Source organism: Dendrobates tinctorius, unplaced genomic scaffold (genome assembly GCF_039654945.1).
Source record: "Dendrobates tinctorius isolate UK_male_01 unplaced genomic scaffold, ASM3965494v1 ptg000038l, whole genome shotgun sequence".
In the NCBI taxonomy this organism is placed as follows: Eukaryota; Metazoa; Chordata; class Amphibia; order Anura; family Dendrobatidae; genus Dendrobates; species Dendrobates tinctorius.
The window spans coordinates 32,514,427-32,539,593 of record NW_027361706.1 but is presented as its reverse complement, the minus strand read 5'-3'; the positions used below and the strand labels follow the sequence as shown (position 1 = coordinate 32,539,593).

General features: G+C 44.2%; 1 protein-coding gene across 2 annotated transcripts in view; it reads right to left on the bottom strand.

The window, feature by feature from the left end:
* CACNG2 (calcium voltage-gated channel auxiliary subunit gamma 2) overlaps positions 1-25,167 on the bottom strand; it is a 197,219-nt gene that overhangs the window by 17,973 nt on the left and 154,079 nt on the right. For both annotated transcript variants that reach the window (XM_073574369.1, XM_073574370.1), the window contains exon 3: positions 9,315-9,455. In XM_073574369.1, the coding sequence (XP_073430470.1) occupies positions 9,315-9,455 (141 nt within the window). The remainder of the gene's footprint in view (positions 1-9,314; positions 9,456-25,167) is intronic.

The window sequence follows — 25,167 nt, the reverse complement described above, 5'->3', positions numbered from 1 at the left end:
TTCCAAATTTTTAGAAAAATTTATTTGGACATAAAAACAGAAAGTAGCGGACAAGCCGCACCAATGCTGAGGCAACGCGTTTCGAACTGGAGTAGTTCTTTTTGAAAGCTTTTTTATGTCCAAATAAATTTTCTAAAAATTTGGAAGCTGAATTGAAACTTTTTTATTAAACCACCACAGCTCAACCCTGCAGCAACATCATTCTACCTGGGAACAATTCACCCCTCCACGCCACGCAGCTTATACGCCCGAGGGGCACCACAAGCTAACGCGGTAACAAGTAGTGAAGGATCAGACATGTCCGAGTTTGCCAGGTTCATGGTGAGCAGAGAGCTAATCAGTACCAGCCTCTCAAAATTTGGGGACTGTGCAGAGAACTACAGAGCCTGGAAAGCAACCTTCAAGGCCGCCATTGCTGACCTCAACCTATCCGCATAACAGGAGCTCGACCTCATGGTTAAATGGTTGGGTCCAGAATCCACAAACCGTATCAAGAGTCTTCAGACCGTCTATGTGGAGCAAGCCGAAGCAGGTCTCGCTGCTGCCTGGCTGAGACTCGAAAGAACCTATGGCATTCCTGAAGCCATAGAAAAGTCCCTATTCAAGAGACTGCAGAACGTTCCAAGAATTAACCTTAAGGAAGCCCACAAGCTTCTGGACTTAAGTGATCTGCTTATGGAGCTGGAACTTGCAAAAAGAGACCCTCGTCTGTCTGGATTATGCTACCTGGACACTGCACATGGGGTGAACCCAATCGTCTCAAAGCTGCCACACAGTCTGCAAGAGAAGTGGGCAGTGTGCGTCTCCAGGTACAAAAGGTCACATGATGTCACCTTTCCTCCGTTCATTCAGTTCTGCAAGTTCATTGACGAACAGGCCCAAATGAGGAACGACCCTAGCCTAGACTTCCTGGAGCCTAACACCAGAGCTCCAGCAACACCGTCATCAAGGAATGAAAGCGTCACAAATAGACGCAAGGACTTGAGAAATAGTGTAAGCTGTTATGAATGGGTCACCGAGGAGGATAGCAGGCCCAGGCTAAGCCACAGAATACCAGAGAGGTTGGTAACTAAGCGGATGCAGACCCCTGATCCTGTCCACACAACTAGCAGTAGCCGTGGAGCGTACCTACGATGATCCTAGACGCCTCGGCACAGCCAGAGAGCCAACTGAGACTAAAGCAAGAAAGGGGAAATCTAAACTGCCCCGGAGCAGACCCCAAAGGAATAGATAGCCCCCAAACATATATTGTCTGTAAGACAAGATGAAAACACAAACACAGGCAGAAAAATAGACTGAGCAAACAATGGGGCCCACACTGACTAGACAGGACAGGAAAGGAAAGACACTGTTTGCTATCACGCAAAAAACCCTGCAAAAAGTCCAACACATCTGATGCACAAAAACACTGAAGTTGCACGACTTCACTCCCCACTATATCAGCACTCTGGCATATTCTGATTATGCCTAATCAGAGTTTATCCAGAAGGGTAACCAGAGAAGGCAGTAAAAATGTATGCCATCATTGACGATCAGAGCAATCGATCCGTAGCTGGACCTAAGTTCTTTGAAGCCTTTGGAATCAAGGGACCAGCAACACCCTATACTTTAAATACTTGCTCGGGCCGCATAGAGACTAGCGGCAGGAGGGCACAAGGTTTCATTGCTTCTCCTATCAATGGAGGCATAGAAATACCCCTACCTATGCTACTTGAATGCAATCAAATACCCAACCAAAGGGATGAGATTCCTACCCCAGAAGCTGCGCTCCACCAACCACACCTAAGGCACCTAGTCAGCGTTATCCCACCTATGGACACAGATGCTGAAATCTTACTTCTGCTCGGCAGAGACAGTTTAAGGATACATAAGGTCCGCCAACAGTGTAATGGTTCTGACTATGCCCCCTACGCACAGAGACTCGACTTGGGGTGGGTAATCATAGGAAATGTGTGCTTGGACCGTACAAGAGTCGATTCCTTTAAGACCTACATACGCCGAGACGGACGAACTACTTTCTGCAAACCATGCCCTCATCACTATGAGGTGAGAGAGAAGCCTCCAGATCCCGTACAGCTGCCTGATGTCATTCCTTCTCCCTATGCAGATGACTTGGAAAGATTGGTGTTTCGTACAACTAAGGATGACAACAAAGTAGCCCCGTCAATGGAAGACAAGGAATTTGTCAGGATAATGGACGAGACTAATCACCCGCTTTTTCCCCTACCCTTCCGAGCTACCAGGGTAAGACTCCCAAACAATCGTGAACAAGCCTTATCCAGATTCAACTCTCTCCAGTGCACACTTAGCAACAAACCGGAGATGAAAGAACACATTGTCATCTTTATGACCAAGATACTCCATAATAACCATGCGGAGCCAGCGCCTCCCTTAAAGGAAAACGAGGAGTGCTGGTACCTACCCTCATTTGGAGTATATCACCCACGGAAACCTAAGCAAATTAGAGTTGCCTTTTATTCAAGCGCCAAACATCAAGGCATATCTCTCAACGATGTCCTCCTCACGCCTTCTAATCTTACAAACAACCTAGTAGGAGTGTTGATGAGGTTCCAGAAAGAGCCCATTGCCATCACCGTCGACATTGAACAGATGTTCCACTGTTTCATAGTCAGAGAGGACCATAGGAATTTCCTCAGGTTCCTGTGGTACAAGGACAATGACCCCAGCAAAGAGATGGTGGAGTATCGCATGAGGGTGCACATATTCGGAAACAGCCCTTCCCCTGCAGTGGCAACCTATGGCCTGCGGAGAACCGCACAAGAAGGAGAGTCTGAATATGGAACAGACGCCAGAGACTTTGTAGAGAAAGACTTCTATGTGGATGATGGACTAAAATCTCTACCCACAGAAGAAGCGGCGATCGACCCACTCAAGAGGACCCAAGGTATACTCTACCAAGCTAAGCTTAGATTGCACAAAATTGCTTCAAACAGCCTGGCCATCATATGAGCCTTTGAGTCAAGTGACCACGCACCAGGATTCAAGGACATAGACCTGGGAACAGACTGAGCGCCTGTGCAGAGAAGCCTAGGCTTGAGGTGGAACCTGTCAGTTGACACCTTCAGTTTCCAAATCAACTGTCCAGACAAACAATTCACTAAACGTGGTGTCCTGTCAGTGGTGAATAGCTTATACGACCCACTGGGATTCGTAGCACCAATAACCATACAAGGTAAATCCCTCCTGAGACAGCTTTTCGAAACTGTCAAGGACTGGGATTCCCCACTCCCTCCTGATAAGGAACCAAAATGGGATGAGATCCACATACTGAGATGCTACGCCAGAACCTCACTTGCTGCTAGCACTAGGAAGGAACTCTGTAGTGAATTCTCTCTGGCTTCCCTCTGGTGATTACTGAAGGTAGTGGAGCTGGTCAGATTGACAGAGGGGTTGCGAGTTCTCTTTCTGGACTCCCTCTGGTGGTTACTGGAGGTAGTGGAGCTGATCTGATTGACAGAGGCTTGCCACCTGATAATGAGGAAGACGACTGGAGATCTGGGGTTTCTGATTGGGATTTAAGACAGCTGATTCCCTCCATCCCTGCTGGTGCTTTTCTTCCTGTGCCCTCTGAGGTCTGATGTCTCCTGCTCTTTCCCTGCATGATTCAGCTAAGTGGATCATTTGTTATTCTGTTTGCATTTGATCTGGTTTTGTTTATCTCTGCTTTGTGCGGGTCAGCCAGCTCCGGCTGAGGCTGTGCTGAATCACCGCCCATATGTTACTGCATGTGCCAGATTGTTTTGTCCCCTGTTATATTGGTCTCTTTTTGCTTTTCTTTCAGAATATACCAGAGTGCTGATATAGTGGGGGCGAAGTCGTGCGACTTCAGTGTTTTTTGTGCATCAGACGTATTGGACTTTTTGCAGGGTTTTTTGCATGATTGCAGACAGTGTCTTTCCTTTCCTGTCCTGTCTAGTCAGTGTGGGCCCCATCGCTTGCTCAGTCTATTTTTCTGCCTGCGTTTGTGTTTTCATCTTGTCTCACCGACAATATATGTTTTGGGGCTATCTATTCCTTTGGGGTCTGCTCCGGGGCAGTTTAGATTTCCCCTTTCTTGCTTTAGGCTTAGTTAGCTCTCCGGCTGTGTCTAGGTGTCTAGGATCATCGTAGGTACACTTCACGGCTACTGCTACTTGTGTGGACAGGATCAGGGGTCTGCATCCGCTTAGTTACCAACCTCTCTGGTTTTCTGTGGCTTAGCTTGGGCCTGCTATCCTCCTCAGTGCCCATTCATAACAGAACTCCATGTGTTGTCGGATGCATCCACAGAGGCCATTACAGCCGTTGCCTATCTGAAGGTGACAGGACCTGACAATCAAGATCACGTTGGGTTTGTTTTTGTCAAGGCTAAGTCGGCTCCCAAGCCTGATCACACTATTCCCAGGCTCAAACTCTGTGGGACCGTGCTTGCAGTAGAACTCGCAGACTTTATATAGCATGAACTGGACACCAACATAGATGACGTACAATACTACAGTGACCGTAAGGTTGTCTTAGGTTACATCTACAACCAAACAAGGCGCTTCTACGTGTACGTCAATAACCGCATCGAAAGAATAAGGAGGTCTTCCAAACCTGAACAATGGCACTATATCCCATCTGAACTTAATCCAGCTGACCATGCCACTAGACCTATGTCTATAAGTTCTTTTGCTAACTCTTTCAGGTCCTAAGTTTCTGTTGGAACAGAAGGGAAGTGAACGTGTCCAGGAAGTCTTCAGCATCCAGGATCCGGATGGCGATCCAGAAGTCCGCTTCCAGACCAGTGCTCTGGCGACGAACACTAAAACAACCTCCAGCCTTGGTTGCCCAGCACTTCGAACGCTTCTACAATTGGATGAAACTTGTCAAGACTATAGCAAGGTTAGTCCACATTGCAAAATGTTATCACAGCTCACCTGGAGACAAAGACTGTCACGGTTGGCACGTCTGCCATAAATCACTCTCTGCCGAGGACATTCCTGTAGGATGTACCATGAACAGAACACTGCCCTAGTACTTCGTTCATCGGATTACTGTTGGGTCGGAGACAGTTTGGCCTAGTGCAGCTTCTCCGATCCAAATATGGGTTTCCAGAGGCGTAGCTAGGGTTTCGGTTCAGGGGGAGAGAAACTTCTGAGTGGGCCCCTAACTAGGTAATTTTGATTACAACTCGGTGACACACCCTAATAGTGGATGTAGTAGATGACTGCGCTGTTACTGAAAATAATCCCTATATAAAGACCAATATTGATATTACCACCATATGGTCAGTGGTAAATACCAGTCCTACAAAACATATAAGTGATTACTACACAGTTATAGTTGGTGTCTTACTGCTGACGATCTTTCTGATGGAATCGTTCACTTTTCACGTCTTTTCCATCTGGCCCAGACCGACAATGACAACTCCTCCAACCACGACTCTGCTACAGAGAATACAACAACGACATGTTTCACTTCTCATATTCCAGCCCCATCACCATGTATCCCCAACCTGCACAAACCTCTCATCCTGCTGATACCCCAATGCTGAGCCGCTGCTTCTGTATGTATCCCTATTACTGCACTTGATACCCCAATACTGAGCCGCTGCTGCCGTATGTGTCCCTATTACTGCACCTGATACCCCAATGCTGAGCCGCTGCTGCCGTATGTGTCCCTATTACTGCACCTGATACCCCAATGCTGAGCCACTGCTGCTGCATGTCTCCTTATTACTGCAGCTGATACCCCAATGCTGAGCCACTGCTGCCGCATGTCTCCGTACACCTTGTACACACGGCTCTGCTCCATGCACCTTGTACACATGCGGCTCTGCTCTGTGCACCTTGTACACATGCTGCTCTGCTCCGTGCACCCCGTAACACCTTGTACACAAACGGCTCCGCTGCGTACACCTTGTTCACAAACGGCTCTGCTCACCTCATAACACACACGGCTCTGCTCCTCCGAACACCTCATGCATGCATATCTCTGCTCCGTACACCTTCTACAAACACGGCTCCGCTTCTCCGTACACCTCATACATGCATATCTCTGCTCCGTACACCTTCTACACACAGGGCTCTGCTCCTCCGTACACCTCATACATGCATGTCTCTGCTTCGTACACCTTCTACACACACAGCTCTGCTCTGTACACCTCATACACACACAGCTCTGCTACATCCACACTGTAAACCCCTCCTGACCCCACACAGAAACTTCACCACAACCAGACAGCACCATTACAACCAGCATAGCAGAGTCCTGCAGCCACTGAAGCCCTTGATCATGTGACCCCTGACTCTGCCCCTCCTATGACCTCATCACAGGTCCTGTGCGCACAGAATAGCCCAGGACGACATTGCTGGCTGAGAGGTGGGGAGCCCACTGCTGGCACCGGGGCCCCCACTGCCTTCTCAGGGGCCCATAGCGGCCGGGCAGCAGAGTAGGGAGATCGATTCTCCCTGCTCTGCCGCAGAATAGTGGTGTAGTGTAGCGTAGCTCCGGTGAGCCCCATCAGAGCGTGGGGCCCAGGGCCACCGCCCCCCTGAACCCCCGGTAGCTAAGCTACTGTGGGTTCCTTTGAATTATCACAGGAACTGACTTAAAGACATTCATCTATCTTGTTTGTTGTTATTATTGCATTCCATGCATATTTGTGTTTGTTTTCTAGGTTATTGAACTTTATTTAAAAAAACATTAATATAGTGAAATCCCTTACGGAATTTCAGATGGGGAATGTGCTGTTCGGTCTAAGTTATTCTTCTATGATTTCCATAAATGGTATTATTTTCCAAGCTGTGTATAATCTAGTCTTGCATGTGCTCTGCACCCATCTGCTGGTCTTTTTTCTATATAGCAGCCTGCAGTTAATTAATCCTCATGGCATGCCTTCCACTTCCGGGCCAAGGTTCAGGTCTTCTCTTCCTTCTAGCAGCCATTGTTAGTTTCACTTTCTCTGGGAGAGACATGCTTTGCACCGAGCTGTGAAAGGCATCAGTTTTCGACCACTTTGCTGTATCACCTTGGTTGTTACACCTGCATTTCTGGAGAAGTACTGTATTACCAATCATATGCTGTATGTCCAGACTTTCGAATAAACAAGTCTGGACTTCACAATCCCTGGTGTGCATCATTTCTCCAGACGCCAAACAGCATTGGTCCTGTCTGGTCTGCATTGAGGAAACAGAAGGTAGGAATCTCTCCCAGTCCCAATCAACTACACCTCCATTCGCCTCATGTGGGGACAGAACAAGAATAATTAGCAAAAAACACCTGAAAAGGCTTCCTGCGCATTTTAAAAGGTCCCTTAGTCTGTTTCAGTAGCTCCACAATCACGGGGAAGACTGCTGACTTAACAGATGTCCAGAAAGCAGTTATTGACACACTCCACAAGGAGAGTAAGCCACAAAAGGTCTTGCTAAAAAAGCTGGCTGTTCAGATTGCTGTATTCAAGCATATTAATGGAAGGTTGAGTGGAAGGAAAACATGTGGTAGAAAAAGGTGCACAAGAAACTGGGATAACCACAGCCTTGAAAGGATTGTTAAGAAAAGGCCATTGAAAAATTTTAGGGAGATTCACAGGTGTGGAATGCTGCTGGAGTCATTGCTTCAAGAGCCACCAAACGCAGACGTATCCAAGACAAGGGCTACAAGTGTCACAGTCAAGCCACTCATGACTGATAAACAACGCCAGAAGCATCTTACCTGGGCCATGGAGAAAAAGAACTGGACTGTTGATCAGTCGACTGTCCAAGATGTTGTTTTCAGAAGAAAGTAAATTTTGCATTTCATTTGGGAATCAAGGTCCCAGAATCTGGAGGAAGAGTGGATAGACAGACAATCCAAGCTGCTTGAGGTCTAGTGTGAAGTTTCCACAATAAGTGATGGTTTGGGGCGCCATGTCATCTGCTGGTCCACTGTGTTTTATCAAGACCAAAGTCAGGGCAGCTGTCTACCAGGAAATTTTAGAGCACTTCATGCTTCCCTCTGCTGACAATCTTTTTGGAGTTGCAAATATCATTCTCCAGCTGGACTTAGCACCTGTCCACACTGCCAAAAGTATCAATACCTGTTTTAAAAACAACAGTATCACTGTGCTTGATTGGCCAGCAAACTCGCCTGACCGTAACCTCATAGAGAATCTATGGGGTATTGTCAAGAGGAAGATGAGAGACAGCAGACCCAACAATGCAGACGAGCTGAAGACTGCTATCAAAGCCACCTGGGCTTCCATAACCCCTCAGCAGTGCCACAGGCTGATCGCCTCTATGCCAAGCCGCATTGATTCAGTAATTGATGCAAAAGAAGCCCCGGCCAAGTATTGAGTGCATTTCTTGAACATACATTTCAGTAGGCCAACATTTTGGATTTTAAAATCATTTTTCAAGCTGGTGTTATAAATTATTCTAATTTACTGAGATAATGACTTTTGGGTTTTCATTGGCTGTAAGTAGAGATGTGCAAATTTCTTCAGGTCCCTGCTTATTCGGCAAGCTATAGCGCTTACCAAATAAGCTGCATCGGGAACCCGGCTTTTGGATCGAACCGACTGATCAGCTGTTCTGCGCCACAGTTGCATGTGTCGAGGCTGTGTCACAGTCATGACACATGCATGGAAAGCATCTTTGTTGGGCTCTCGAAAGAAATTCACTCATCTCTATCTGTAAGCCATAATCATCAACATTAACAGAAATAAACACTTAAAATAGATCACTCAGTTTGTAATTCCTCTATGTAATATATGAGTTTCACTTTTTTTGTAATGAAAAACTGAAATAAATTAACTTTTTGATGATATTCTCATTTTGTGAGAAGCACCTGTATATAACTATCAGACGAATTCTACACTTAGAATAGCTTGATGATAACTCAGAGAGATGGGGCTATTCAGTAGCACACTGAAGAGGGGAGAGGGGCCTGAAGTACTGAGGAGAAGAAGATAGGACTAGGACTACCCATTCAGTCATGTAAAGCTCACATGCACAGATGGGATGATTGTGATGAAAAAAAGATGCAAAAGTAGAAAAAAAGAAATATTATGCTGGGTTTAGTCTGTTTATAAAGCAGTAACTATGCATTTACTGTGCTTTGTGAAAACTAATGCGATTCTGGGAATAACCCTTTGACTCTTTGGCAAGACAAAGAATTTGGAGATCTGTATCGAGAAAAATGAGCACTAACCCTTGCACAAATAAATTATACAAATTAATCACATTTTCAGCTTCGTGAACAATGTGGGCTCAAAAGAATTATGTGAGCTGTTATTTAAACGAGCTCTACTCTTGTATAACACATTTTTCCCCATGAAAATTAGCTTATGTTACCTGCAGACACAAAGAAGATGCCAGCACTTAATATGATATTGTGTCGAGTTTTGTAGAACTCGCTGGCAGCAATGCACAGTCCTCCCATGAAGAGTAGGATCACACTGAGGATAGGGAATATACTGGAAGCCCTCACAGCCCCTGTAGAAAGAAAGTGACAGGATCACATAGAGAATAAGCCTGCTTAAGCTTTAAACATCAGAAACACATTTTGGCTAACTACTATCTTTTCTTGAAGGGACATACTATCACCCCCAAATCTGAAACTAAACCAGCGCTGCCTGTATTGATTCCTTTGCAATCTACTGACGTTGCAGGAGCTGAGAGCTCACAGAGTCAGTCCTACCAAATGCCCAGGCCTGTCTGAAGCGGCCACTTGCTGCATACAGGACTGCACAGCAGCATGTGGCCGTTAATGACAGGAGATGGAGAAGAGTGCGCGCGCACATGCAGTGCATATGCAGTGTTAGAATGCATTGTCACCTCCCTCTCCTGTCAGCATCAGCTGCCTATTTCTGTGTGTTCCTGTGTGCAGCAAGTGGCAGCTGCAGACAGGATAGGGGGATCAGAGAGCTGCAGACAGGATAGGGGGATCAGAGAGCTGCAGACAGGATAGGGGGATCAGAGAAAGCCCTGCATATACAGACATTGTATGAGCCCTTGGCTCTTGCTATTTTAGTACATGCAGGGCTGAGGATTCAGTATAGGCAGTGCTCCTTGGGGGACTGTGAATCTTCATAAGGGGAGGAGCGGAGGATGGTAATTGAGGAGGAAGAACGGTGCACCAAGCACTGTGCCACGCCAAGGGTGCACCAAAGCTTTATTTATGTAATGAAGCTATTTTTACAGAAAACAAATTAGGTTAAATCTGTACCACAAGTATGATTTTTATAGGGGCTAATTCTCCTATAAGTATATATAAAGGGTTTAATTTCAGTTTTGGGGTGACATATTCCCTTTAAATAAAACGTATGTATATAGTTTGCAGATTTAAGAGCCAAATTTTCTTGTTTTTTTTTTACTCTTTTGGAATGAATACTGAGGACATTTTAAAGCATGGTTCAACTTTATGTGCTGTTAATGTCTCAACAGTATCCTCTCATGTCAATCTTTACAAAAAAGCATTTTCTCTGCAATAAGTCTGCATACAGCTATTTTAAAGATTCCTACGATCAACAGATGAAAAGGTCAAAGGTTTCATATTAAAATTGACTGTATCTGTTTATTTTACAACAGAAAAAAGAAACATTAGTAATGATCAGATCACGGTTTGCATCCAATTTATTCTTGAAACTCAATATCTATTTGATATTCATGTTTCAACTTAATTCAGTTTATTTAAAAATAATTATGGAGTAACAAGATGGATTACATTGTTTATGAAATCAATTCTAGGTGGCGTTACCTGAAACACAGAACAATTGGTTTGGACAAGAATCAATAGTTTAATTCCCATCTAAATGTTGAAGTGGCATTGCTAAGCCTCTCAGCACTTTTACAGCTTTTAGACTCTGCATATTACTAATCAACTGCATAGACATCCAAGCATCGATGGCCCCTGCTCCTGATGGCACCATGCACAATATATAACAGCGCCACTGTATTGACTTTATGAAAGCACAATTATTGTGGACACCAAAACAAATAATTCTGGACTGTAAAGCGCATAGTGTTGCAATGTCCAGGCTATTTCTAACTTATCAGAGACCATTAATGTTGGTTTCCGATTATTAACCCCTTAGATGCTGTGGTCAGTAGTGACATCAACATCTAAGGCGTTTGACAGAGTTTAATAGCTCCCTCTCTCAGTCATTGGATCCTCACAATGCAGTAATGGAGAGCACATGATTTTCTATGGTCACGGCAGACCTGACAAAAACACATGTTACGGCTCTTGAAACAAGGGTTATACTCACAGTTAGCATTTTTTTAGTGTAACAGGCCAAATTAACCCCTGTCCAGATTAAACCCGGGTATAGTTTGGCCCAAGCCAGAGTATTCCCCGGGTATAAACTGTCCTAGGCCAAACTATACCTGAGGGTGTAAAATAGCCTAGACCAAACTATACCCCTCCAGGTTACAATATACCCCTCTATTTTTTGAGCTCTTGTAAATGAGAGTGATTTTAGATGTCATTATTTAATAACTTAAAACTGACTTCCTCATAGTGGTAAGGTATTTGTCTTGTTAGTCACATGATGAAGATTGATCTCACAATACAATGTGATTGGTATCGGACAATAGTCATATCTGAGATTACTTTGCTGTCTAGTAAGATAAGGATTTAGAATTGAGAGTCCTCAGTGGTTGATACCTTGTAATGGCTAACTGAAAAGATGGTAACACATTGCAAGCTTTCGAGACTACTCAGGTCTCTTCATCAGGCAAAGACTAATACAACACCTGAAGAATCACATATTTATACACAAGACAGCACAGAAATAACGCAATATATAAGACAAGTAATCATTTTAATCATCTGGACGGAGTCTGAGCAACAGCTAAAGACGTTCCACGAACTGTTTAATCAATTTCATTCTACCATCAACTTAACACTCAACTGCTCCAGCACTGAGATTAACTTTTTAGACACCATCATTAAGTTAAAGAACAATGAAATAGAGACATCCCTGTATCAGAAGCTAATCGACCGGTCAACATACCTTAAATGGGACAGTTTCCATCCAAAACACATAAAGAACTCTATTATCTACAGCCAAGCCATCAGATACAATCGTATATGTTCCAACCCCATGGATAGAGATGAACACCTTGGTCACCTCAGAAAAACCTTTTTGAATCAGGGCTACCATCCAAGAACAATTGAAAACCAAATTACAAGAGCCACCAGAATATCAAGGAAGCACCTGCTACATTACAAAGCTAAAGATGAAAATAACCAAGATAAACATCCCCAACTAACATCAGGACTACAAGATCCCAGGTACTTTCAGCTGCATCACATCTAATATGGTGCACCTAATTATTTGTACTAAATATCCTACTTGGGGTCTGTATGTGGGGGAGACAGGGCAAAAGCTTAGAACAAGGATGAATTCTCATCGTCACACAATAAGAGAAAAAAGAATGGATCTACCTGTGGCAAAACATTTTTGTATCCCCGGTCATAGCATGATGGACATTAAATTAGTTGTATTAAGAGGTAACTTCAAGTCTCAGAGAGACAGAAGAGTCTCTGAGTATAAATTTATGAAAACTTTTGACACACTCAGTGCAGGAATGAATGTGTCTCATGGATTTATGTCCTTTTACATCAATTAAGGAATTTACTCTTCAGACCTTCAGGGGTCATTACAACAGAGAACCAGACCCCAATCAGAGGGCAATAAAACTTTCATGCTCCTTAGCTATGAACTGTTCCAATATTTATGTTTATCGCTCTCCCACGATGACAATTCTGCTTCACATCACTTGTCTTGTATATTGCATTATTTCTGTGCTGTGTTGTGTATAAATATGTGATTCTTCAGATGTTGTATTAGTCTTTGCCTGATGAAGAGACCTGAGTAGTCTCGAAAGCTTGCAATGTGTTAACATCTTTTCAGTTAGCCATTAAAAGGTATCAACCACTGAGGACTCTCAATTCTAAATATTTTTCTATCTACTGGCTAACGAAGATATATATATATCTTTCCTGTAGTAAGATAAGAGCTTTTATCTTAGCATGTAATTGTAACTTTATCTTATCACTTCACTGGTTTTCTCACCCTGTCTCTAATTGGTTGAAAAGTGTGCAGATCTCTTTCTATCATACTCAGACACACAGCTGCTTGTAATGTGTAACTACTGAGAAGTGCGGTAGATTCTGTATCTTAATATATCTTTGTGGAAGTCTAATATTTTTCCTGACTTAAGTTTTTCTGGTTCAGGTAATAAAAGTCTATGTGTTTAGACTTTTAAGATTTAAGTTAGTTATCTTCTTGTATAATTCATCTCTCTCCTCGCTACTCCTCCGCTTCTCCCCTCTGCAAATCTCTTCACTGGCTTCCATTCCCTCAGCGTATCCAATTCAAATTACTAATACTGACCTACAAGGCCATCTACAACCTGTCTCCTCCATACATCTCTGAACTAATCTCCCGATACCTTCCCTCACGTAGTCTACGGTCATCCCAAGACCTCCTACTCTCCTCCACACTTATTCGCTCCTCTCCCAACCGCCTCCAAGACTTCTCCTGAATAGCCCCCATCCTATGGAATTCCCTGCCCCAACATGTCCGGCTCTCAACCACACTCGGATCCTTCAGACGGAACCTGAAAACCCATCTCTTCAGGAAAGCCTACAGCCTGCAATGATCCCCGCTGCCTCCTCACCACTACTGGATCTACCGCCTCACCATCACTGGAGCTGCTGCAACCCCCCAACCTACTGTCTCCTTCCCCACCTTCCTGTAGCATGTAAGCCCGAAAGGGCAGGGTCCTCTCTCCTCTGTATCAGTCTGTGATTGTTAGCTTGTTTACTGTAAGTGATATCTGTAATTTGTATGTTATCCCTTCTCATGTACAGCACCATGGAGCCAATGGTGCTTTATAAATAAATAATAATAATAGTATAACTCACCTGACAAACCTGAACCTCCATTAAGATGTTGAAAAATCAATATGCAAATTGCTTCTTCAGAGAGAGAAAGAGGACTTCAACTCTATAGTGCCACCTGTTGAGTAGCGATCCTACAAGTCACAATCGACATGGCAAATAAGCCTCCTTACATTGACAAGCCAGAGCTGGTATGTCACTCTCCACAAGAAGAAACCTTACCCCTTGAAAAATCAAGTAATTCTTGTGTATATCTTGTGTATATCACTCAATGCTGCTGATATTAAGGGGGTATAATCTGGCATGAAGGGGTATGAAATGCCCAAGGCCAATTGATACCCCAGAGTGTAAATTGGCTCAGGCCGTAATATACCTTGGTATAATCAAGCCTAGGCAACTTTAACTGCGGGTATAGTTTTGACTCGAGTTAAACTATGGCGTCTTAAACTGGTACTTCAATATTGATGGTTTATTCTTACAACAGTCTAGCAAAAAGGACCCAGCACTAAAAAGTCAGTGTTCGGTGCACAAGTATCCAGCCCTTCATAACAATATATAGAAGAAAACTTGGCACTCAGGTAGTGAAAAAATTGAAAATTACATTTATTTGCATCAAGACAACAATCTGTTATTGAACGTTTTCGGTCCACAATTGGACCTTCATCAGAATAATCTTTTATCCGGATGGAGAATACAAGTACATGTAGAGGAAACAAAAAAAATAAAAAAGTGTCAGATAACGCACTAGGCCCCCTCCCTCCCACTTCACTGCTCACTACCTGGGCAGTATATACATCCATTACACATGAAAAAGGGTTACAGGCCACTGATAGACCTATTGAGTGTGGCTGGCACAGACACCAAGATTATTATTATTATGCATTTATATTGCGCCATTTATTCCATGGCGCTTTACATGTGAAAAAGGGAAATATAGACAAGTATAATAAACATGTGTAAGACAAGGTACACAAGTACAGAAGGAGAGAGGACCCTGCCCACGAGGGCTCACAGTCTACAGATCAGACTCTTCTGCTCTGACATACTAGAGTTGATCCTTAAAGAAAATGTCTTTATGTCCCAGGATACTTTTTATGTACAGAGACAGGGCACTGCGATGGGATTTAACGTTACGCCCCCTTCCGCAGTTGCCTATAATGCAACATTTGAGGAATATTATGACTATACCCACCCCCTGTTTCAACAACAATCATATGACACAGATTCATTGATGATATTTTTTGCATTTGAAATAGACCCATTGAGACACTCCTCCAATTTGACAAACACATCAATAACATCTGGCCAGAGCTCAATTTTACCCTATTTCTAAACTCTTCTGTTAGAACTGGCCATATTGAGGATGAGAGGAAGTTAGTGTATGTATGAATATATATGGCAGAAATATTAAGCAGCTAATTTGCCAAATGCCTGGAAAGCAGCACAATAATGAGTGTCTGCAGGTAGCAAGTCTGGGGCTGCATTTCAGCATATGGAGTTGTCGGTTTGGTCAGGAATTATGGTGCCTTCAATGCTGAGAAATACAGACACTTATCCATCCTTCAATACCATCAGGGAATCGTCTGATTAACTTCAAATTTATTTTGCAGCAGTACAACGACTCCAAATATTCAGCCAATGTCATTAAGGACTATTTTCAGTGTATAGGAGAACAAGGAGCCCTGGTAGTGATAATATGGCCTCCATAGAGCCCTGATCTCAACATCATCGAGTCTGTCTGGTATTACATGAAGATACAGAAGGATTTGCACAAGCGACATCCATAGAAGATCTGTGGTAAGTAGTGATGAGCGAGTATATGTGGCACCCCTGAGGCTCAGTCGCCACAGAGGTACTGCACCTTCTCCTGAGGTGTGGTGCCTCACCATCCAGGTGAGTTGGAGGCTCCTGACCATAACACCTGCATCCCACACAACACGGTAGTTCAGCAAAGTCACATTGCGGCTCCCTGCTTGGAGTGTAGCAGAGCACCTTTGGTGGCTCCCTGCTTGGAACACGAAACGTGCTGGGAGGCGGGTGGAGTTAGAATACATAAAAGAGCGGGAAGGTTTAGGATTTGGGGTCATTCAGTCAGTGAGTGAGTGAGAGGGAGTCACTCGGTGAGGAGTGAGGAAAGAAGATCCCTGAGAGAGGGATGGAGGAAAAAGGTGCTGCAGCAGATCTCAGTGACCTGGGTCTGCTGGCACGGGAAAGGAAAGAAGGAGAAAGACATTGAACCAAAACCTGATCTTCCATAAGAAGGATAGACTAGTACGGAACGAAGGAGTAAAAGGAAACAGAGGGCATGGGTTAGGAGAGAACCCTGCCTAGAAGTTCTAAGCGCAAGGCCGGGGCCCGGTCCCCAAGGTTGTATGGACACTAATGGTTCTACAGGAGACACCGGTGGAGTAGTGAGCTGTAAATGCACTACTCCCATCTAAGACTTGGGGGCACAACAGCAACTTGGCTAGTGAGCCTGGACTCAGGAGTAAGGAGTCCCCAAGCAGGCTACAGCTGTCTGCCGTACAAGTAGAGTTCTTGGGAACATCTGTCAGGAGGCACTCCAGTGTAACTCAATACTGGGAGTACTTCAAACTTAAAGGCGCTATAAGAGGAGACGTTCAGAAAGGCACATGTTGGCGGAGCGTTGGAAGGGAGCATTCCATCTGGCCTGGAGGTTGATTGAGTCCCTGACCCGGAGGACAGGGCACGGAGGCAGGCACCTTTGTGTACTACAGTCTGTGAGTAAAGCTTTGGAATTACAAGCCTGGTGTCCTCCATTGATTGTTGCGCCAACACACCCAGCACCTCTACATCTGGGTACCAGCTTCTACACCGCTTGTGCCTCTCCTCTGCCCCTACATCTACACTGCCCTGGGGCTACAGCTCCACCTGTGGGGAGCTTCACCATCTTGGCTGCAACACACCACCAGCCCCAGAGGATCTGCATGCAGCTTCGGCTCAACATCTCACTTGCCGAACACCACAGGTGGTGTCACGAACTATTCCATTAATTACATTCCACCATTCAAACTTCCCCTGTTAATTGGGCACCCAGGGCCACGGACCGGGTCACCGCTGCTGTGACACATCCCGCCGACACCGGCCCGGTACCGAGTACCCCACGGCCCTAGGAGGGCGACCCATAAACTCGTTGCTCGGGTTTTCCCGAGCATGATCGGGTGTCCTCCGAGTATTTTGGCGTGCTCGGAGATTTAGTTTTGTTGCCTTATCTGCATGATTTGCGACTTGTAGACAGGCTGAATACATGTGGGAATTTCCAACAAACAGGCATTCCACACACAGCCTGTCTGCAAGTTGCAAATCATGCAGATGAGATGACGAAAACTAAATCTCCGAGCACACCAAAATACTCGGAGGACATCCGAGCATGCTCGGAAAAACCCGAGCAATGAGTATACTCACTCATCACTTGTGGTAAGTTCTCCAGGATGTTTGGAACAACCTCCCTGTTGAGTTCCTTGTGTGTGTATGTGTTAAAAGGGTTGTCAACTACTTGTAGAGAAGAGTGAATTTGTTGTTTTTTTTGTGCCTGAATCTGATTTTGACATATTTGAACATTATTCGTGCTGAATGTATGTCTTATGATAGGTTCCGAACATATTCGGGAATTTCCACTCCCATGGACTCTAATGACGTTTTGTTTTCCCATTATACAGAAAGTGATGCTTGAAAGTTTGTGAACGCTTAAGGACGTTCCATATTTATGCATAAATTTGACCTAAAACTACATTGGATTTTCATACAAGTCCTAAATGTTGGTAATGAGAACCAAATGAAACAAATAGTTAAAAGTTAAAAATATAAGACTTTGTCATTTTTTCTATTGAAGAAAATTATCCAATATCACATGTCTGTGAATGGCAAAAACATTTGAACCTATAATTTGAAGAGGAAATTAGAGTTTAATGTTTTCAATCAATAGGATGAAAATCAGGTGTGAGTGGGTGACCTGTTTTATCTTAAGAATTAGGATCTATTATAGTATAATCTTCACAATACATGTTTATGGAAGTGTATCATGGCATGAACAAAAGACATTTTTGAGGAACTAAGAAGAAGAATTGTTGATGTTAATCCGCCTGGAAAAAGTTATAAAATTATCTCTAAAGAGTTTGGACAGCAAACACAGTCAGACAGATTGTGTACAAATGGAAACAATTCAAGACCAGGTATTACCTTCTCTAGCAGTGATCAACTAACTAAGATCATTCCAAGAGCAAGGCGAATAATAGTTTGTGGGGTCACAAAGGAACCCAGGGTAACTTCTAAGCAACTAAAGGCCTTTCTCATTAGCAAATGTCAAATATTCAGAAAAACACCATCAGGAGGACACTGGACAACAATGATGTGCATCATGGTAAGATTGAAATTGCTTTCCAAAAAGAATATTGCTGCTTGCCTGCAGTTTAAAAACAATCACCTGACTGTTGGAACAATGTTTAAGGAGGATTAGCCCGAAATGAAACTTTTTGGTTTAATCAAAAAGCGTTATGTTTGGAGAAAGGAAAACACTGTATTACAGATAAACAGGGAGAGAGTGATATCACATAAACATTCACATAATGATAGTAATGCACAATACACTTTATCAAAGAAAACGCACCCAACGCACGTTTCGCATCAAGCTTTGTCAGGGTGGTAACTCCTCCTTCCATTTAAAATAATCTCTGAAAGCAGATTCTTAGGGGCCAAAAATTAACAGCTCATTTACATATTAAGAAAAATATGGATCTCTCTGGAACAATGATATTGAATTACAGATATTAAGGTATCATGTAATTCAGCTTTCTATGACCTACGTGCCTATACAGATGGTTTAAGAGGTTAGATTGTCCGATTCCTTTTAATGGGAACCTGACAACTGATTCATGCAGCCCAGTCGGCTTGCAGCATTTATCAGACACTGGCTGTGTGACTTCAGCCATGAATATTTGAGAAAACATATTTTAAAAGCCACCGGGGACCAAGCTGCACGGAGGACTAGTTGAAAAGCTGGATCCTAGGCAGGTTCTCCCTCTCCGCTCCCCTAGAGTGACAGGTCTCTCCTGCCTGTCAGTATATTCTTCTGCGTGATTTAGTCCCCAGCGGTTTTTAAATTATGTTTTTCTCTGAAATCCTGCAGTATTTCAGAGACAAATTCATGCAGCCAGTGCCTAATACATGCTGCTTGTGGATCGGGCAGCATGTATCAGTTGTCAGGTTCCCTTTAAACTGCCATAATCTGCGCTAGCATTGATCACTGCAGATAGAGACAGATGTCAGCAATAGTGATGAGCGAGTATGCTCGTTACTCGAGTTTTCCAAGCTTGCTCGGGTGATCTCCAAGTATTTTGGGTGTGCTTGTAGATTTAGTTTGTGTAGCCGCAGCTGCATGATTTGCGGCTGCTAGACAGCCTGAATACATGTGTGGAATTCCAAACAAATAAGCAATCCCCATATGTATTCAGGCTGTCTAGCAGCCGCAAATCATGCAGCTGCGGTGACACAAATTAAATCTCCTAACATGCCCAAAATACTCAGAGATTACCCGAACATGCTCAGAAAACTCGAGTAATGAGCACACTCGCTCATCATTAGTCAGCACCTATAACTCAGTTAGCTTCCAAACTGAATGTGCGTTGGTTTTGTTGCAATGAAGGGGAAGATGGCCCTAGGAATCTGTTATTTTGGTGGACGACGTAGAAGTCCTCTAATGATAATCTCCTACTGATAAAACAGTGATTTTATCAAAACTGCAGCAAGCAGCCCAGTAAGTGATATATATTTAATATCTGGAATATCTGGGTCTCTGTCCCTACATCATGTGCCTCACAGACGAAGTAGGAAAAATCTAATGACAGTCTCTTTAATATCAAAGACATATTATCGCTCTTTTGAAAATTGCTGCTGAAATATTGATATTCTGTACAATCCAGGTGTTAGGATAAACATATGAACCGGTTGTCATATTTGTTAAACGCCATTATGTGCCAGGGTATGTAATGTACTGCTTGTAGTCAGTCTGCTGTCAGAAGTGTGGGTTGCGTAACATGTAACAAATGGATTTGCACAAGTTATATCACCTTGGAAAAACTTGTGATATTTCTATGTGTTCGTGAGATTATTACCTTAACGTGACACCACTAAACTCGGTTGTCAGATTTTTGCCCTAAAAATGCAGAACTTGCACTAAATCCAGCAGTCTGCGTGAAAATATGATGCTGCAAAGTCTTCTGATCATAGGACCTTATAGCAACGTACGGGTACCTAAACCCCATTCCCTCTACCTTTTCAATCTACTTGATGGACATGTATTTTTTTTCATCCGTACTATGTAACGTGACCAGCAACATGCCCGAGGCTTTTTACATAACCATCTTATTGATTTTGGAGTGATTTCTTTGGTACCCAGAAGCTGCGCTATCAGTTCACAGCGATGATGGTGACATACATTTTTAATTACAGTCTTCCAATATTGTATATAGTCAAGCAGCATGTCGCACCATCCAGAAAATCACAATATGTGAAAGTTCCAGGTCACAGTTAGAAAGGTTTATAGAAAAATCACCCTAGAAGGGTCATACAGAAATAGTCACTCACCCTGGCTGTTTTCAAGTACAATGAGTATTTTCTGCTGAAATTTTTGTTGCAAAATTAGCAATAGCAATCTGCTCTGATTTTTTTATGCTTTGACCTTTTTTGATGCACCTTTTGTTAAAAATTTAATCTAACATTTTTTATGCATTTTTAGTGCAGAAATTGAAGGATTCTGAATTTAAAAAAGGCAATAGCATTTATTACATGATTTTTTTACCTTCCCCCGTCTCCCATAGAAGCCTATAATTGACTCTAATTGATAAGATATAGCAGAAATTCGGGACCAAAAAAATGCAGAAAAAAAGAAAGAAAACAGGGTTGGAAAAATATGGTTAAAATATTTTTTACTTAAAGGGGTTGTCCGGTCTAAGGCTGGGTTCATACTGCGTTTAGGCAGTTTAGGCTATGCGTTGAACGGGCTGGTTAAACGCAATGTGAACCTGGCCTAATATAAGCATTCTCCTGGCCACATCCCAACTATATGAATAATTCTGGCCACTTCCCAACTATATGCTTACTACTGGCCACACCCAGACTATATGCATACTCCCGGCCACATCCCGATTATATGCATACTCCCAGCCACATCCCGATTATATGCATACTCCCAGCCACGTCCTGATTATATGCATACTACTGGCCACACCCAGACTATATGCATACTCCCGGCCACATCCCGATTATATGCATACTCCCAGCCACGTCCTGATTATATGCATACTACTGGCCACACCCAGACTATATGCATACTCCCGGCCACATCCCGATTATATGCATACTCCCAGCCACGTCCCATCTATATGCATAATTCCGGCCACTTCCCAACTATATGCATACTCCTGGCCACATCCCGAATACAGTTGTGGACAAAAGTATTGACACACCTGCAATTCTGTCAGATAATACTCAGTTTCTGCCTGAAAATGATTGCAATCACAAATTCTTTGGTATTATTATCTTCATTTAATTTGTCTTAAATGAAAAAACACAAAAGAGAATGAAGCAAAAAGCAAAACATTGATCATTTCACACAAAACTCCAAAAATGGGCCAGACAAAAGTATTGGCACCCTCAGCCTAATACTTGGTTGCACAACCTTTAGCCAAAATAACTGTGACCAACCACTTCCGGTAACCATCAATGAGTTTCTTACAATGCTCTGCTGGAATTTTAGACCATTCTTCTTTGGCAAACTGCTCCAGGTCCCTGATATTTGAAGGGTACCTTCTCCAAACTGCCATTTTTAGATCTCTCCACAGGTGTTCTATGGGATTCAGGTCTGGACTCATTGCTGGCCACCTTAGAAGTCTCCAGTGCTTTCTCTCAAACCACTCAAACCATTTTCTAGTGCTTTTTGAAGTGTGTTTTGGGTCATTGTCCTGCTGGAAGACCCATGACCTCTGAGGGAGACCCAGCTTTCTCACACTGGGCCCTACATTATGCTGCAAAATTTGTTGGTAGTCTTCAGACTTCATAATGCCATGCACACGGTCAAGCAGTCCAGTGCCAGAGGCAGCAAAGCAACCCCAAAACATCAGGGAACCTCCGCCATGTTTGACTGTAGGGACCATGTTTTTTTCTTTGAATGCCTCTTTTTTTCTCCTGTAAACTCTATGTTTATGCCTTTGCCCAAAAAGCTCTACTTTTGTCTCATCTGACCAGAGAACATTCTTCCAAAATGTTTTAGGCTTTTTCAGGGAAGTTTTGGCAAACTCCAGCCTGGCTTTTTTATGTCTCGGGGTAAGAAGTGGGGTCTTCCTGGGTCTCCTACCATACAGTCCCTTTTCATTCAGATGCCAACGGATAGTACGGGTTGACACTGTTGTACCCTCGGACTGCAGGGCAGCTTGAACTTGTTTGGATGTTAGTCGAGGTTCTTTATCCAACATCCGCACAATCTTGCGTTGAAATCTCTTGTCAATTTTTCTTTTCCATCCACATCTAGGGAGGTTAGCCACAGTGCCATGGGCTTTAAACTTCTTGATGACACGGTAGACACAGGAACATTCAGGTCTTTGGAGATGGACTTGTAGCATTGAGATTGCTCATGCTTCCTCACAATTTGGTTTCTCAAGTCCTCAGACAGTTCTTTGGTCTTCTTTCTTTTCTCCATGCTCAATGTGGTACACACAAGGACACAGGACAAAGGTTGAGTCAACTTTAATCCATGTCAACTGGCTGCAAGTGTGATTTAGTTATTGCCAACACCTGTTAGGTGCCACAGGTAAGTTACAGCTGCTGTTAATTACACAAATTAGAGAAGCATCACATGATTTTTCGAACAGTGCCAATACTTTTGTCCACCCTCTTTCTTTATGTTTGGTGTGGAATTATATCCAATTTGGCTTTAGGATAATTCTTTTTGTGTTTTTTTCATTTAAGACAAATTAAATGAAGATAATAATAACAAAGAAATTGTGTTTGCAATCATTTTCGGGAAGAAACTGAGTATTATCTGACAGAATTGCAGGGGTGTCAATACTTTTGGCTACAACTGTATATGCATACTGCCGGCCACATCCCAACTATATGCATACTCCCAGCCACATCCCGACTATATGCAAATGTGGTAATAGCAGGTACGCAGGATGCAGTGACGAGACGCGAGACAGATATGACTTTAAACGTTAACTTTTATAGATAAATGCCGTTAGGGCTATTGTTACGCATCCAACAGAATAACAGTAGTTGTCCTCGCAGGGAGCCAATACACATAAGCAAGGTTTGGCAGAATATGACTAATCCGGCAAAGACCGGTCACTATAGGGCCGCGGAATGGCCGACTAAGGGTCTTTAGTCACTATGTATCACTTATCCGTCCTGACGTCCCTCGGCATTCTGTTCCACGGTGTGTCTGCGTCGCAGCCACTGGGCCCAGCCACTGAAGATCTGGCGTAGTCTTCGGGCGTTCCGACGCCCAGGAGGAGCAGGGGCACAACAGGCCCACGGAGAGTTCTTTGGCGGGATGTCCCCCAGTGGAGGCAGCGGGATACCGCCTGGGAGTGAGAGTGGAGGTCGCAACTCCCTGACAGAGACTGGCAGCGGCGGTGATAAGTGGCGGTTGATAGGCCACAGGCGCAGTCTGAGGCCGCAGTGGAGGATCCGCAGGGGGCACAGGCCCAGTCTCTACCGCAGACTGGAGCAGGGCGGTGGCAGCTGCGGGCGGCAAAGGAGAAGTCACCTCCGTGGTTGGGAATGAAGCGGCGGTGGCTGCAGGCAGCAGCGAGGAGGCCGCAGCCGAGAGCTGGAGTGAGGTAGCAGTCTTCTTTTGTCGGTAAGCTCGGCGCCGTATCCCTGCGGTCCACCGAGAGTCTCCCTCCTGTCACTGTCCTCCTCTCTGGTAGCTGCTCCTGGCTCTCTCTCTCCCTCACCAAGTGTCCACCTCCTTCTCCCTCGTTCTGCTGATTCATATAGTCTGGCCCTCTCTGCCCCTCTTCTATGGACTCCTCCCCCCACTGCCCTGTCAGTCTCAGTGGTCCATCCCCCAGCTCTGTTCCGTGGAAACAGATACCCCAAGAACCTAGAAGACGGTCCCCTTGGGTCCGGCCCAGGTACTCGGCGGAGGCCTCTCCTCCTACACATACTCTCAGCCACATCCCGACTATATGCATACTCCCAGCCACATCCCGACTATATGCATACTCCCAGCCACATCCTGACTATATGCATACTCCCAGCCACATCCCGACTATATGCATACTCCCAGCCACATCCCAGCCAAATGCATACTCCCTGCCATATCCCGACTATATGCATAATTCCAGCCACTTCCCGACTTTATGCATACTCCCAGCCACATCCCGACTATATGCATACTCCCAGCCACATCCGGACTATATGCATGCTCCCAACCACATCCCAACTATATGCATACTTCCAGCCATATCCCGACTATATGCATACTCCCAGCCATATCCCGACTATATGCATAATTCTGGCCACTTCCAGACTATATGCATACTCCCGGCCACATCCTGACTATATGCATACTCCCTTCCACATCCGGACTATATGCATACTCCCAGCCACATCCGACTATATGCATACTCCCAGCCACATCCCGACTATATGCATACTCCCAGCCATATCCAGACTATATGCATACTCCCAGCCACATCCTGACTATATGCATACTCCCAGCCATATCCCGACTATATGCATACTCCCAGCCACATCCGGACTATATGCATACTCCCAGCCACATCCGGACTATATGCATACTCCCAGCCACATCCGACTATATGCATACTCCCAGCCACATCCCGACTATATGCATACTCCCAGCCATATCCCGACTATATGCATACTCCCAGCCACATCCCAGCTATATGCATAATTCCGGCCACTTCCAGACTATAAGCATACTCCCAGCCACATCCTGACTATATGCATACTCCCGGCCACATCCCAACTATATGCATACTCCCAGCCACATCCTGACTATATGCATACTCCCAGCCACATCCCAACTATATGCATAATTCCGGCCACTTCCCGACTATATGCATACTCCCAGCCACGTCCCGACTATATGCATAATTCCGGCCACTTCCCGACTATATGCATACTCCCAGCCACATCTCGAGTATATGCATACTCCCAGCCATATCCCAACTATTATTATTATTATTATTTATTGTTATAGCGCCATTTATTCCATGGCGCTTTACATGTGAGGAGGGGTATACATAAAAA